The sequence below is a fragment of the Endocarpon pusillum genome (genome assembly GCF_000464535.1).
Source record: "Endocarpon pusillum Z07020 unplaced genomic scaffold scaffold1300, whole genome shotgun sequence".
Classification (NCBI taxonomy): domain Eukaryota; kingdom Fungi; phylum Ascomycota; class Eurotiomycetes; order Verrucariales; family Verrucariaceae; genus Endocarpon; species Endocarpon pusillum.
Window position 1 is genome coordinate 326,832 of NW_006913659.1, and position 16,353 is coordinate 343,184.

At 50.5% G+C, this 16,353-nt stretch overlaps 4 protein-coding genes across 4 annotated transcripts; 2 read left to right on the top strand and 2 right to left on the bottom strand.

Moving 5' to 3' along the window:
• Nucleotides 1-450: 450 nt before the first annotated feature.
• EPUS_00757 (uncharacterized protein) lies at nucleotides 451-2,985 on the top strand (the record flags this gene model as incomplete). The annotated part of the gene is made up of 1 exon (XM_007801537.1): nucleotides 451-2,985. The coding sequence occupies one exon, from the start codon at nucleotides 451-453 to the stop codon at nucleotides 2,983-2,985; it is 2,535 nt and encodes an 844-aa protein (XP_007799728.1).
• A 1,603-nt stretch (nucleotides 2,986-4,588) lies between these two features.
• Nucleotides 4,589-5,782, top strand: EPUS_00758 (uncharacterized protein; the record flags this gene model as incomplete). The annotated part of the gene is made up of 1 exon (XM_007801538.1): nucleotides 4,589-5,782. One exon carries the CDS (start codon nucleotides 4,589-4,591, stop codon nucleotides 5,780-5,782), a length of 1,194 nt encoding a protein of 397 aa, XP_007799729.1.
• Nucleotides 5,783-6,855: 1,073 nt separating this feature from the next.
• On the bottom strand, nucleotides 6,856-10,158 carry EPUS_00759 (uncharacterized protein; the record flags this gene model as incomplete). Its single annotated transcript, XM_007801539.1, has 3 exons — nucleotides 6,856-7,215; nucleotides 7,268-7,601; nucleotides 7,640-10,158. The coding sequence occupies 3 exons, from the start codon at nucleotides 10,156-10,158 to the stop codon at nucleotides 6,856-6,858; spliced, it is 3,213 nt and encodes a 1,070-aa protein (XP_007799730.1).
• A 1,612-nt stretch (nucleotides 10,159-11,770) lies between these two features.
• EPUS_00760 (uncharacterized protein) lies at nucleotides 11,771-15,205 on the bottom strand (the record flags this gene model as incomplete). Its single annotated transcript, XM_007801540.1, has 4 exons — nucleotides 11,771-13,436; nucleotides 13,491-14,402; nucleotides 14,452-15,044; nucleotides 15,101-15,205. 4 exons carry the CDS (start codon nucleotides 15,203-15,205, stop codon nucleotides 11,771-11,773), a joined length of 3,276 nt encoding a protein of 1,091 aa, XP_007799731.1.
• Nucleotides 15,206-16,353: the final 1,148 nt, after the last annotated feature.

Below are 16,353 nucleotides of genomic sequence, written 5' to 3' on the forward strand. Positions count from 1 at the left end.
TGGGCATGCGAGGCTGAGGCTGTTGCAAGGCTGCATGACTGCATGAACTTCGGGTTTAAAATTAGGGGATTCGTGTGGTTGCTCAACTAGTGCTCCGTACTGTGTAAAACCAATAGCAATGCTCCAACAGCAACGGACTACTGGGAAACTGACGCCACCAATAAAATGGAGGCGGTGGGTTGCAATGTACGCCCAATAAGAAAACAGGGTCTGATCAGTTGCAATCTGGATGTGGAACTTTTACCAATGCTGATCCCGGACCACTTCAGGGTACGTAGTATGTGGGCGCAAGGCTGGAATCCAGCAGCTCTGTGGGAGTCTCTGCGAGGGAAGGTGGATAAATATCAACCTCAGCCGCCCCTTCTCAGGCCAGCAGCACCTTGGAAGCATTTGATGCATAACTATTGCGCGACGAGGCAGAGATCACCAGGCAAAAGACCGCACGCCCCAATGGACCATCTAGGCAACATTTCCGACCCATCTCTCGGGTTCCAAACGGTTCGGCTCTACGCAAATATCCGCACCAACGCAACCAACGACGTCAACTTCTTCACCTTCCATCAAGGAGATAATGGGTATATTATCCATGACGATGACAGGACCCCAGAGCCAACTATGTCTCAATTAGAATATGAGCTACCCCGAGTGTATGATCCATTGACTGGATTTGTTCAACGCTGGCTGTTTTTCGAAGTCCTAAGGGCCATTCTTGGTCATTTGCCTGGCTTCAGTGTTCTTCTTTTCACCCGAAAGGATAATGAACAGAACGAATGGGTCACTACCAAGGAGCTACCCGAGCTCCTCGACAAATGGCAGGACTACGAAAACCATAACCCAAGTGGAAAAGCCCAACGGCTGATTCTGGCACAACAAGTCTTAAACGTAGCCAGGTCTCACGTTTCTAAGAACTGCGCCGTGACTTCTACAGAGATGAAGCCGAAATGGCCGATAAACGACAAAGTGGCTTTGTCTATCATGATCTTGGGGGAGACTTTGACTAGTGCGCTAATCAAAATCAAAAAGACCGTGGAGTTTGATCTTCATGGTTGGTGTAACTATGATGATCAGAGTCAGGGCTGGGGCTCTAGTAGAGCAGTGCTTGAAGAATTAAAAAGAAAGAACTGGTGTGCCAAAACGGTCACTATGCTGCAAGGACTATTCAAAGGAAACACTATCGGGCTGCTGTATGCCTTACAAATGCCACCACACGAGAAACCAGGGATTCAGCATTCTAATTGCAGCCCGACTGAGTGCAAAGCTTCGTCGATCATTGCCGCCGAAGCTAATCCGGATGCTTATCAGCAATTCCATTGCCCAGAATGCTCTCGCGACACTTGCAGGGCGATTGGACCGACCACAACCGAGCTGAATAGCATCGTTAAAAAGGGCAAAGTGCCACTACTACAATACGAAAAGGAAGCGAATGAAATCAAGCTCATTGAAATGAATAAGTCTTGCGATAAGGACTACGTTATTTTCTCTCACGTCTGGGCCGATGGGTATGGAAATCCGGATGCAAATGAGCTCAACACATGCGTCTTGAACTTATTCTTATCGCTTTTCGCCGATATCAGGCGTGAAAATGTGGCTCAAAGCAATCCTGGAAATCCTATACCACAAAACTTTTGGATTGATACTCTAGCAGTCCCGGTCGATAGAGACTCCACAGGTCTGCGCAAGAAAGCAATTGGAATGATGCATGATATATATATGGGGGCAAAATATACCATCGTGCTGGACGCTGGCTTGATGAGCATGGATAGGGGCGAGGGATATACGCAGCCAGCAATGCGTATCACTTTGAGCAGATGGATGACTAGGCTCTGGACTCTGCAGGAGGCAGTGTTGAGCAAGAATCTCTATTTTAACTTTTCAGACCAGGTTTATTCCTTGGACCGCCTCGAAAGTCTTTTTGAACGGGAAAATGATCCACTTCATTCGTGTGTAGCATTCGTATCTCGCACATATTATCATGGAATCCTACAACGCGAGAGCCGAAGAATGCATGGGCCAGATTCAACACCCAAGGACAGAAAAACCGATCAGAATTTCATGGCCGCGGTGTGGAAGGCTGTACAATGGAGGACCACCACACATTTGCAGCACGAGACCTTAGCCCTTGCTACTCTCTTCAACGTCAACAATAACGAGTTTGCAGATGCCAGCAACACAAGTGGAAGCTCAGGATATGACCAAGAGATACTTGATCGGCGAATGCAGAAGCTTTTGGACCTACTATCTGCCGTAGATCCATGTCCTATCCCACCAGGGATGATATTCCTCCCAGGCCCGCGACTCGCTGCCAAGGGATATGGGTGGGCTCCGCGGACATGGCTCTCGGGTCACCAGATTGATACACCAGATCCTCGGACACCCGAGGCTAGGAAGGCAAGACTGAACGTGCCGCACGGTTTAGAGGTGAAATTCCCTGGATTTTGCCTGCACAGGTTGGCGGATGATAACGAATCGCTATCTGGGAGTAAGGAATTTCATTTTCCGACTGACGGCTCACTACTTCAATGGTATCGCGCCGTTCCTGCAGATGAAGAAAAGTTTCACCTGCTGGATCGTAAGGTGAGTAATCGCGAGTTGGCAATTATCGTGCCTCATCTACTCCCGTCAATTCGGGAGATTGCGCTTCTCGTCACAATTGCCAAGAAACATGACGGTATTTTCTTTGTCGAGATTCTTACTCGCATATGGATGAGCTTGGAACGCGACCCAGAAATGATAAAGGCACTACGTGTGAATATCCGGAAAGCTAATTTCGGCATCATGTGGGCGGGTGAAAAGCTCTCTGATGAACAGGTCTGGTGCGTGGATGGACGACAAGATCCTGGGTTTCTGCTATCGGACTTCTCAAATGACACCTCCGCGGAGCCAGCGGCCAGACAATTTGTTACCTCAAGAAGCAGAACCTGGACTGACCGTATGATGTCGAAGGCAGGGAAAAGATTGAAGAATTGGACAAAGATGGACGCTTAATGTAAGGCTTGCTTGGCAGAATGATAGACGCTGGTACAACACTGGTACAACACTGGTACAACGACGGTGATCGGATTACTACTACCGGTGGGTATGTGTATAACAGTAAACTAACTCCTGAATCTCCTTAGACTAGATGGGGATCTGTACACCTAAGAGAAGGGCCCAACCAACATACGTTGGTAGTTACATCAAGAGAAGATAACGAGCAACAAAACGTTGAAACCCAGAGACGAACAGCATGTAAATTTGGAGAAGCTTAGGGCTGAGATTGAAGACCTTGAGCGGGAGAGTCGAGAGCACGACCATGCATGGAGGGAGAGAAGGGAGCAGTTCGCTAGGATATCTGACGAAGGTGTCCTCTTGGCAGTTGCGGCAGCTCGCGCTGCCCTGCAAGGAGGTTGTTAGCCATACGGCCGTACCAGCGTTTAAGCTGTGTTGCTCGACACAGTGTGGAAATAGCAAGTTGTTCTATCTAATTCAGTGCGAGGAGCGCGTATTTATACGTACAAAGTTGCTATATCAAGCGAAATAGCGCGAAACGCAGATACCAAAAATACATGCGTGGCTTATGCAAAACGCGTATCAAATCTGTAACAAAACGCTGGTGACACACGTAGCAAAATAAGCGCAAACTGTATTTTTGGGTTCTACACATCACAATAAGCACCATGTTACATTTCAGTTAGAATATCTTTACTCTATCTAAGTTTCTCTACTGCCTGCCTGTCCCTTAGGTTGCCTTCTGACAGTACATAATGGATTAGATAAGGAGACTATAATAGAACTAATCGATGAGGTGGATGGATGAGATTCTATCTATCTGCAGAATCAATCAACCTAAGGAGGAGCAGGCTAATCTACCAGGGCGCGGGCACGTGACCGCCAAGGAATCGGCTGTACGCGTATGGCTAATTTCAAAACTAATAGTACATTATGATGTACAGCCACATCCCTAAAGTGGCTTAACGCTACTAGTACTCTACGGTCATGTGGGATCATTTCCTGTGCCTTGGCAGTAGAAATGTGATTTAGGAAATTACTAGATAGATCCTTAGATAGTTTAGACAAGAAAGAAGACCACAACAGATCTGGCAATATCTTCCCAATAGAGAGATGCTTCGACATGTTTATTTAGTGACATAGCGAACGAGAAGATTATCTTAAAATTTTGAATTTTTAGTATCTTAGTCGAACACTATATGTAATGATGTATTAATTGATTTTAATGTTCATAGGAAGGCATCTCTAAAAAGGTGCTATTAAGAGGGTATCTCCAACAAGATGTCCTTAAGAGGGTGTACCTAAGAGAGAGGGTGTCCTTAAAAGGGTGTCCTGAAGAGGGTGTCCCTAACAGGTTGTCTTTAAAGCGATCTTAAATTTCGAAATGGATTAGCCTTAAGCCCGTAACAGTCCGCCGTACGGAACTTGCCTTGCTTTAAAAGCAAGAATCATGTCCACATTAAGCCTTAATATGGCCCAAGGGCCACATCCTTTTGCAGAGTCCAGAATGTACAGCAATAGATATTGATTATCGTGTGGATTGAAGTGACCTTCCGAGCAGGATTATGTTACGGAGTAATTTTGATACCCACCGCACAAGATGCCACCATCGGGGATCATTAGACCTAGACAGCGCTCGACGTCCCAAGAGCTGAGGTCGCAGTGGGCGAGCCCTAACGATATCCTCTCCCTGCTGCTTCTGGTCGGCGGCGACGTGGTGCAGCAAGCGCTCGCTCAGCAATCTGGGACCAAGCTCCCCACTCCGGTAGTGTTCTCATTCGGCTGGGTCGGCTATGCTTTCACCGCCCTCCTGTCGGCGGTTGGCAACAACCGATTGATGCCTCCTGCGCCGGGCCCATCTTCCATCATCTTGAGCACCAACCACGGTCACCCTCGCACAAATGACTCTTGGATCTTGAACCGCCTACTACGGGACTACGAAAACCTCTGGATGCCCAACCAAGTCAAGGTCGAGCTAGAGAAGATGTTGCAAGCGGCTAATGCTCCCAAGGCTGGCCTCTGCATCGCTATTTTCGAAGCATCCGAGAAAGGCATCGCGGGCGTTCCCCAGAAAGATCTGTACTGGTTTTCCGGATATGTAGTCGCCCTGTTGCAGCTGGGTATTGCGGCAGTACCATGTGGTACCCAGGGATCGTGGGATGTGCTCCTCCTAACGGCGGTGGGAACCGGTCTAGCCTTCTTGACCGGCAGTCTCCCCCAATGGAGACAAGAGCGGTGGGCCTGCAGACGCAATTCCAAGAAGACCTTTGCCCTCTCGCACGGCAATGGCGCCCAACACGTACTCGTCATACAGGGAGCAGGGCGGGGTTTGGACCTCGAAGACATTGCTAGATCGGTCGAGAAGACTGCGTATGACTGGAAGACCAAAGTGGCCTTTGGATTGCTCACAACGCTATGGGGCGGGCTTCTGATCACGGTGTCAGGAGTCAGAAGACAGACTTGGTTTTTGCTCGCCGTTGGAGCCCTGAGCATGGTTCACACAGTCATCATCGCTGCCGCTCCTCGCAATCCGGAGTGGTTTGGAATCTACTTGGACTATCGCGGCGTCGTAGTCAAGAGAAAGGTGATGGAGGCGCTGCAGTCGGCGGAAAAAACCCTTCCTGGCCTTGGACGGTCAATGCTGCCGGTATTCTTCCCTGGAACCATGACAGAACACGACGTCCGGTGGTGGAGTCAAAATTCTCCCGGACGTACTTACAGCCACGCAGACCTTGGGGCATTGTCCGACAAGGCTGGTAGAGAAGATACTCTTGAGAGACGCGCCGAGCAATAGCCTTGAACTCGACCATTGTCAGGCTACCACTTTCGCAATTAGATGCAGCTGCCCGTTTCGCCCGGAGGACGAGGCCGAGCCTTCTTCGTATTCATCTAAGCTCGGTTTGAGGGAATACTAGGAAAGAGGAGCTGGATGTAATGAGGCAGCAGGTTCTATTCTTTCCACGAAACTGCTCGATAGGTTTGGAAGTCCCTAAGGAACGTTAGACACAACTACCCTTCAACTCCTCTCCCCGCGTTGAATCTAACCAGTTAAAATTTCAATAGCTCGATGAACAGCCTGAAATAGGTATAAGAATACGACACAATATATATAAATAACATATTGAGATCTCTCCCCTCTCTCCCTTTCCTCCCTAAAGCAAGGCGCCCCGATCACCACGCCGGCCCTACTGGATCCGGCAATGGGAGATACTTCGAGGCAGAGTTTCGCTTGACACCAACCCCACGAATCCTCCCCGGAGGGATGGGTGAATTGGTGGAAAAATGTTGAAAATAACGATCAAGGAGAGCCGAGAGGCAGATTCTACCCTGGCTTGTGGCGGCTAAGCCAAGTTCCTCAGGGAAAGGTATAGTATTCCATCCTCAAACCCCATGCAGCAACGCGATATCCCAAGAAACGACTAAGTTACAAAGACTGGTTGGAACAGCGAATGCAAATAATCTTCTCATCAGATTTTCTCCCTCCCTCCATCCAAGACCAAGCACCAAGCATCATGATCAACGTTCAACATCTAGAAACACAGAATTAGCATACATATCCACCCATCCATTTTCCAAGCCAAAAACCTATATATCCAGAACGAGAGCCAGCAAGCGAACGTTTCCACCATACCATACCATACCCTTCTGCAAGTCCCAGCATATTGATGCAATCCCAAAGTAGTTACCACCGACGACAACTCCACCCCCGCTTTTCCCGCTGTAGTATGGAAAGAAAACGAGTGATCCACCAGATAGAAGACATTTGTGCAGATAGGTCGTCTGCTCATGCCGAGCGAGCTCCATTTCTCTAGCTCTGTGACGGCCATGGTCATGAAACGAATGATCGATAGACATCCGGCTCATCCCTCACGATGAACCTTTTCCCTCCTCGTCGCGATCATCTTTCTGCTTCGCTTTTCCCTTTCCTTTCCAAGTCGGATTCGACTCGTCCGGCGCCTCTGCTGCGACGGGACTCTCCCCCTCCTCCACAACGGTGCTGACCCTCTTCGCGTGATCCAGCTCATCTTTCTTCTCTGCAACCCCTTCACCGGGATCATCTACATCACTCTTGCTGAGCAAGCTCAATTGATCCACGTTAACGACCCTCAACTTCTCCTTGGGAACCGTGAACATAACCTGGACCAATCTCTTCTGCACCGCAGCCTCGACGTCCCATTCGCTATCCGCTTCATCCCCGCCTCCAGCGGCACCTGGAGGCAAGGATGGCTCAGCCAGCCGCGGTAGAGGCGGGCCCCGCGGCGGTGGCGGCAGAGGCCACAGAGGGAGATGATGGGTCAACGTCCCAATCCCTAGCGCCCTTCTTCCCCATCCAGAAAGCCGCCGAAGCACTCGCCGCTCGACGTGGGCTATCATCGGCATTGACCTCCGTCATTTGCGGTTGATCCCTCGAAGAAGTGCCATGTTGGGAGTCGTACTCTTCAACGCGTCTTCCGATACCGCCGTCGGTGCCACGCCGAGCTCCTGCACCTGCTGAGCCCGTCAAAGCCCGCCGCATACTCCCCATCCAACCCAACGCCTTTCGCTCTCTGACCGGGCTTTCAGGCGGGGTCTCAAATACTTCATCATAACCGTGGCCTTGACGTGTGGGGGAGCTATGGGAAAGCAGCGCGTCACTTTCCCCCGGCTGCACAGGTCCAAACTCGGTATGCGCGGTAGAAATGTGTCGCTTCTCTCCCGTGGACTCTGACCGCTACCACCAGTACCAGGTCTATATCTGGTCGAAGCCCCGCTATTGAAATTGAGACTGGCACTCCGTTTCGAGGAAGCTCTCCTCGCCACACCGGCACCATGATTTCCCTCTGTAGAGGATGACGGATTCGGACTCGGACCGGGATGATGGACCAATGTAGCTCGACCCGTCATAGCAGCCGCCGCGTTGGCGAAGAGCGTGTATCCAGTGCTCGAACTTCGCATGCTCCTATTCCGTGATATTGAGCCGAAGACACTGCGCTGGATGCTACCCGAAGACACGGTGCTTCGTTCCGATAGGTTGCTGTTCGTGCGGTCTGATTTCTCCGGACTTCTGCTTCGGGATGTGTTGGTGTTGGTGTTGCTTTGGTCATGCTTTGTGGAGGATGAGCGTTGGACTGGCCTTCCAGATTCCATCGCTGTCCCTGCGGCTTCCCAATCGTCTACCCAGCCCTTGACTTCGCGTTCCCGGCGGAGGCGATCGAGTTCGCTTTGGCTCCGTGTCAGTTGCGGTGGTGGGTCTCTGAAGGGGTCACTGATAGGCCGGATGCCGCCTCCCTTGTTCTTGGACGATCTGGATCGTCTGCCCGAGCCTGACGCCTCGGAATCTTCATCCTGCTCCGTTATTGTGTGAATTTCGCCGGTTGTTGGGGAGGTACCATAGGCTGAATTAACCGGAACGCCAACGCTGGGGTTGTAAGTCGTCGGGCCCTTAGAATGAAGTGATCTTCTCAACCCGCGGGTTGGGCTAGGAATCTCGACTAATAAACCAGTCCTCTCCGCCTCTCTTTCGCCATTCCCATACCTTCCGTTCTCGCTATGTTGACCTTGGCCTGCAGGTGCTGCAGGTGCCCAAGGAAAGCTATCGCCTGGGCTTGAGATTCTTTTTTCCTGACGACTGCCCCAGCTTGCGCTGCGCATCTCGGGGTAAGGTCCACCTCGGACATCTACACCTGCACCAATGAGGTCGCCAGAGTAATAGCGCTCTGCCCCAAGCGCAAGCTCGCGCAACTCTTTTTCACGAGCAGATCGTCTCTGCCGCAGACGTCGTGAGTAGACGATGTACACTGTGACAATGCCGGCAAGTGCAGCAAATCCCAATACCAGTCCAGCGCCCAGGCCCACTTTTTGCGAAGTTGTGTGTAGAGCGCCGGTGCTGGAGTTATCCTTGACGGAGGTGGAAAGTTGCGATGCAGTCGGCCTGGTGTACGTGCTGATGAAAGATGAGGAAGTTGTATTGAAGAGAAACATCTGATTGTTTGAAGCTTGCAGGTTTTGTCGACGAACCTTCCTAGGGCTGGCAGATATGCTGTACCCGCCGTAGACCAGCATCACATCGCCCTCCAACATTGCCGCGGCGTGACCATAGATACCTCGTCCACCGTCCATCGGATTGTCAGAAGTCGACGGGGTTGTCCATTTCCACTCACCAACTCCGCCGTAGCCTTGGCCTATTTCCAGAATTGCGAGTTGCGGCTCGGCTGGCGTGGAGACGTCTCCCACCCATCCACCAAAGACGATGATTTTACTGCCGTCTCGTGTAATCACAGCCGTATGACCGGATCGAGGTTCTATTTCTGGTCTATTCGATCTCCTTACCAAGTCTGTCTCCCCAGACTCGGGGTGCTTTATCTCTTTGAACGACCAGCTTTCTTGTGGGAGCGAAAAGATGGCGACCTGGGACATGTTGATGAATGCTTGCTGGGTGTGCCCTCCGATAAGAACGAAATTTTGTTGCTGAGAGACGCTTGTTGTAGACGAATTCGAGAATGTTGGTGTAAGTGGAGTAATGGTCAATCCAGCTTCGGGGACTGGCGGACCACGTAGTGGTAGGATAGAGGATTGGTAGGCCGAATTGGGATATGAAGCAATCGCAGGTGCGGTGGGCGATATGCTGAGCATGTCATTGAGATATCTGGCATTTGAGGTCCAGGTCTCCGCTGTAGAGGTGTCATTCGGGCACATGCCTCCGAAGACGTAGAAGGATGCATTATTGAGAGATGCTATAGGCGAGAAGGAGAATCCGGCGGACAGGAAACCGGAGTTAAGGGTAGAATCTGTTGACGATAGCGAACGCTTGTCCCACGTTCCAGCACTTTCTCCTTCACCTGGTGTATAATGCCACAGTTCCGTCTCTGTTCCTTCATCATCACAATCTCCTACCAGCACGTTCAATTCATTAGCGTTGAGTAAAGGCGTGATGGATCTCCAAGAAGACGGGTTTGAAAAGGGAAGGCTCCCTGTCAAGGTGCGTAGCGAAGGGCTCGAAGCATCTATGAAGTCTGATGTGTTCAGAAATTGAAGGTCGGCCTGCGACGTAGAAGGTTGAGAGGAGAAGATGTATGCCGTAGAGCCATTATTCGTAACGTAGATGCGAGTCGGGTTGTAAGGAAAGTCTGCGAATGTGCGAACCGTAAGCAGCAGCAAAAAGCCGACGGGGAGACTGAGCGGCGATATCATTGTCGGCAAGTAGAGTAGGTGCAATTGCGATTCAAGCTGAGTACCGGAGGAACGCAGCCTCCCGAAGGGCGCTGAGGTAGGTGGGCGCTGGAATCATTGATGGGAGACAGTTCGTCCCTTGGGTATGGTCCATGAATGCTGAATCGGAGTTCCCATTAAGCGCTGTACGGTCGTATGAGCAGAGAGCGGGGGAGAAGCGAGGGAACAATCGCAGATAAGGTCGCAGAAGGGGCCAGTGCAAACGTGTATGCAGTCAAGACGGCCTGTCAACACACACGAGAAGGTTGGGACCAGCCACTTCAGGAGGGGCTGGGCTAGTTACGCCTTTCATGCAGAGCAGCACGGCAGGACAAATGCCCATTGGTGCTCGGTACAATTGGCGAGGCAGCACAATCAGCCGCGAACTGCTGACGACTTGTGGTTAGTACCAATGAGTCAATGACCTGATGTCCGCTTCCGCTTGCGCGCAGATGCTGGTTCAGATGTTGGTTCAGATGCTGGTTCAGATGCTGGTTCAGATCCTTGTTGTCTTCGGCTGCTGGGAGTTGCCATGGCAACGGCAACAGCAGACCCTGCCAGTTTTGTCCATACGGGTACTATTGGGAGCAGGGATCAGGGAGCAGGGATCAGCTAGCAAGGAATCGAGTTCCCAAACGTATCCCCATTGGGATGAGAGCAAACATGTTCATTGACTATCGTTGTGAGCTTGTGGATGCATTGAAGGGGCCTCCAGGTGGTGGTGGTGGCATGACGACGCATGTGATGCCAAGACCGTGGTTTACGTACTACCTAACTAGGTTAGTAGATTTTCCAGACATTTGCAGAGTACTACAACACTGCTAGTAGTACTACCAGTACTCGACATAGATCATGGAGGGTACAACGTCTTTTCGGCCAGTACTGAAAGATCTTGGTGAGCAATTGACTCTGCTGCAACTGTTGCCAATTCCCACTGGACTTCTGTCTCCGCTTATCCCCCTCCTATGGGCCATCGAGGCTGCCACCTAACTACCCTCAAAATAAGACCTGCTCCTGGTCCTGAATCACCCTACCGAGTTCTTTCCGCACCTGCATGTACTCTGTACTTGCGACCATGCATTGGCGATTGTAACGGCAGCGGAGCGGACATAGGCCCCTCTTTCCAGCCACCGTTTCTCATACATGAAATTCCCGTCATGCACGACAACAGAATTCTAGCTCAGGATCCGCTCACCCCTCTGTCTCTTTGTCCATGCCGGCCAGCTGGGCCTGAAACTCTTTCTGAAGCTTCTTGGTCGTCATGATTTCTTGCTTCAAGGTATTGATGTAGCTGACAAGAGGATCACAATGAGCACGTGTCAGGTGTAGTGATGATCTCCGCTGTAAAGCACAGAATACTTAGCGTTCCAAGTCAATCCGGTTCCAATTCTTTCTCACGGCGACCACTCTGCTCATCAATTGGAACCAAACTACGGAAGCGCCTTGATGGTCATTGTTCACAGCTGACTTGAAATTTTCATTATATGAATGAATACATGGGGTCCAACATATGTATTGAAGAATACTAAATACTACATTACACCAAAGCGCCTCACGACCTCAGGCCTGTCCCAAACCGTCATGCATCATACAATCAACAAGCCAGCCCAGATTGCCGCAATGACAACAGCAACAAAAGAGACCTCGCTGGCTGTGCTTGCCGCTCCAGTGTAGTGCTCGCACCGGTCGTTCTAGAATTGCCCGCCGAGGCTGGTGCAGTTTTGAAGCCAGTGGTCGAGTTACCTGCACTGTATGGTGGTGTCGCTGTTGTGGGAGCAGCCCCAGAGTGGGCTGGGCTTTGCGCACTCGGCTTCGGTGCCAGATCTGTGACGGGAGCAGTAGACGACGACTTTGGTGATGCGGGATGAGACGCAGCGTAGCCAGTGGGAACAGCAGATGAAATCTGTGGAGCCGGAGCAGAAGGAGCGAACCCTGCAGGGCTAGAACCTCCGGCCAGGGAACCTGTTGATGAAAGACCAGCAGAGGCAGATCCTACGGATAGGTAGCCCGCTGGTGAGGAACTTGCTGGAGGGGAGCCTGCTGATGGGTAGGCTACGGATGAGTAGCTTGCTGATGGAGATCCTACTGAAGCTGAACCTGCAGCAGGAGAACCCGCTGATTGAGAGACTGTCGACGAATAGGCTGCTGGTGGAGAGCCTGCCGACGGTGAATCTGTTTTAACGGGAATGGGCATGACAGAAATAACTGGAATGGTCAAAGTAACAGTCGGTGATGCAGAGTTGCATGCGGGACAAACTGCCACTGTAGTGGTGAAACCAGCAGGCACTTCCGATGTAGGTGCATGGGCAAAATCCGAGCCAGAGGGTATTACAACGGTGGTAGTATAGGGGATTGTAGTGTAGCCAGTTGAACAAATACCGATGTAGTGCGTAGTGATGATAGTAGTATAGCCTTCTGGAGCTTTGCTACTCTGGGGAGGCACGCCACTAGTCATTGGATAAGATGGGACGCTGGATGAATACGAGCCAGCTGGACCAGTAACCGTACTCGACAGAAACGGAGGAGAGCTGCCAGAAGCTCCACTGCTCCGAGTAGCTGCTTCGCTGCTTAACGGGTAAGATAGACCGCTGGAAATTGAAGAAGCAGTACTTGCAGTAAGCACACTTGGTGTCGACGACGAAGAACTGTCTGGATAGACAGGCGAGCTGGAAGAGGTTAGTACTGGTGGCGAGCTCCCGTTGGGTTTCGGGGGGCAGGCTGTCACATCTGGTGGACAGCTAGTAACGGTCACATCGACGTAACTGGTGACAGTATCTGAGTCCTCATCAGGAATCTCAGAAGACCTGTACGTGGGAGTAGAGGTGATTATTGGATGTTCCTCAGAAGTGCTGCTTGTAGAGACGATATATGATGACACGATCGTCTCAGAGCTGGTAGGAGTTGAGTCATGCTCAGAGGTGCTGTCCTTCGATCCGGTAGAGTAAGCATATCCAGAAGAGGTGATGTTCTTGGGGCCTGTTGGATAAGGCACAGAACCCGATAAGGATTCCGTCATCAGGCTGGAAGTCGATAAATGTGAGTTTGTCTGAGAGGATGCATTAACTCTCGAAGATATCGTCTCGAAGACGGTGGAATGCGACTCGTAGCTGCTAGTAGTCATGTTTGCGGAGCTTGTCCGGGATGAAGAAACCACTGAGGAGGTGGTTGATAACATGCTAGAAGAACTAGTAGAAGGGGTTCCACAAATTTTGTCATAGAACGTGAAGGGGCTGTTTGAGTTTTCATTGACATTAGAGGCACTGGTCGGGGTTAGTACGAGGTAGTCCAATAGACCATAAGGATCGAATGCTTACACAGTCTGAGTATATAGGAGGCACTGAGTGGTTCCAAAGCCGAAACTCACGCACGCCACATCGGCAATACACCTAGCGGAGCACTTCTCAAAGTTGGCAGAAATGGTATCATTCAGGAAGTTGTAAGCGGGCGACTTATCATATCCCTGGACGCCGCAGCTTGAAGGGGAAGCAGTTGCAGAAGCTGTGGTTGTGCTCGACAGGGTCAAGTTGTTGTAGGTCGTAGTGAAGGACGTAGTAGACGAGCTCTCCAGGGGCGACGAGCTGGGCGAAATTTGAGAGCTAAGCGAGGTAGTTGAATTTGAGGTGGGGTGGTAGGCTGAGCTAGACGTTGGATATCCTTCGGAGCTCGAGGTGGGATATGCTTCGGAACTTGAGGTGATGTAATCTGTAGAGCTGGAAGTTGGGTAGTCCGAGGTGTTTGAGGTTGGATATTCTGCTGAAGATGAGGTTGAGATAGTGGCACTTGAAGCGGAGACAGTTGGAGCAGCTGTTGAGGACACAGTCGAGCTTGTAACCACAGTCGAGATGCTCGATGGTTTGCTGGCACATGAGCAGCTCTCCAAGCCCTTCTTAATGTGCTTGCCATAGCTCATTCCTTTGTACTGATTGTTCTCTGAGAACGTTGCTTCCCAAAGCATGACACCACCAAACATTGTTGGCCACTTGCTTTGGAATTTCTCAACCAATTGCACCGCCTCCTCAGGAGACAGATACATCTCTCCAAAGGTTGCCGGCGCGGCGGCTGCGAGTCCCATGTAGATTTTTGCTTCTTTGTTGGCAGAGTTTGTCTTTACATGATCTACCCATGAGTCGTAAGAGATATCAGTAGCTGGCCCTCCATATGCACCATACGAATGATCAATGCCGGCACGAGCGGAGCACGAGGGAGTGTTGTAGAATTGCACGAATCTGTAGAATTAGCATCATCACAACCAGAGAGTAGGCGTGTCATGCTTACATGAAATCAAAGATCGACTTTGATATAGCGTCAGACAGGTGGGAGTCAGGAATGATGCATTGAGGAGAAGCGGATATGTAATAGGTCGCCTCCTCTTGGTCATATAAATGGCGGAGGCGGTCAACCATGGTGGCGTACCCAAAGTCGACAGGCCCAACAATTTTGTCGGCCTCTGATTCAATATCAAAGTCAAAACCATCGACGCCAGCATCACCAAAAGGACGTGGGCCTTCCCAGTCTTCCTTCGCTGGTCCAAATGCGGCCCAAATAAAATCTGCCATATCCTTCGCCGATGAATCGCTGGCGAGATAGACATCGGGCGAGCCACCTCCGAGGGACAACAAGATTTTCTTGCCCTGGGCTTGGCAATACTTGATATCACGTCCGATCAATGGGCAGGATTCCAATAAGCGAGTCTCCTTGCCATCTGGGCTTTTGTAATAGCTGCCACCACATGCATTTCCAAAATTGGTTCCAGGATACCCGTTTGCCCCTTTCTGGTCTGGGAAGACGTTCACGAAGCCAATGGGGATAATATCGATGGATTCTTCGTCACAGAAATAGCGAAGGGGTTTTTGATCGCTTCCTTGACCCTGTAAACCAGGATTAACGAAAGCAATGGTAAGTGGAAGTACGACTCTTGACGTACCCAGTACATAGCAACATTGGTATTCGAAGAGGCGTCAAAGCCGTGAGCATTTGCGAAAGCGAATGTAGACACCAGTACGCTGGCAGCGTAAAAGAATGAATGCATTATTGATATAAAGAACTAGTGATGACGAAAGAATGGACGGGCAATGCCCAAAGCAAACGCGCAAGTATGAAAGACTGGACGCAAGATGAAAGCTTGCAACGAGATTGACGAAGTAAGGAAAGGAACAGGCAACGGAAGGAAAGGGAAGTCTACTTCATGAAGGGCACATCATGCATCTCTGCCGAACCACGGATGCTCGGCATGTCTTCTCCTGCAGGATTAGGTCCTTGGGAGAAAAGATGACTTGGTTTGACATGACAAATAGGACATCGCGTTCGCGGCCCGCTTGTAATTGGCTGGTCTGGCGTGTGATATCAAGGTCAGGAGATTTCTAGACTGACAAGGCAGTTAGTCGGTACTTGGGGGGTTTGGTACCTGCATGAAAGTCGGTGACAGGGCTAAATAGCTCTTAACGCATCGTGCCGTTAGCTCAATTTCATAGTCACTTGGTCAAGTGCATTTGTGCCGCCGTGGTTGACATCAATCAATAGGCCCGGACTTGATGATGCGCGAGACTGGTTGGTCTCATCCAATGCTATGCTCGTTACTGCGTCCAGAGTGTCCACCACACCTATTGGCAGGATGAAGCAGTCTATAATGCTTCTTACAGGGTCTGGCGAAGCTTGACGGTGTTTCTGGATAGGAGGCCGCTCTAGGACCGAAGGACTTAGGAGGTCAACTCAAGAAAGAGAACATACTACGTAGTACTACGTTTCAGGAGCTTACACTAACCGAATCGGGCAGGTCGGTGGAAGGAGAAATTGGACCTCCCGAAACTCACTTTTAGCCCCTTGGCAGCACAAAATGTATTGAATCTGCTCCCATTTCTCACCTTCATCGACGAAATTAGGCGCCAGAGCGAAGTAGCCGCTACTAAGAGATTCATTCAGTGTCTATTCTAAGGTCAAGTTTGTATATCATCTAAGTGGTGGTTGGGATGTTTAAGCGTGACTAGCGACCCCTGGGAACAAAACATCTCGGAGTGGCAGTTCGGAACAAACTTGAATAGCGTACGTAAATAGAGACATTAGACGCCAAGCAGCAGTCAATCTGCCCATATATTCAAGGACAATACGTGACAATTTGGACGAAGCATTAGAAGCAGGTTAAACATTCGCACAGGTCTCAGATTGTGGAAAATTAGACTT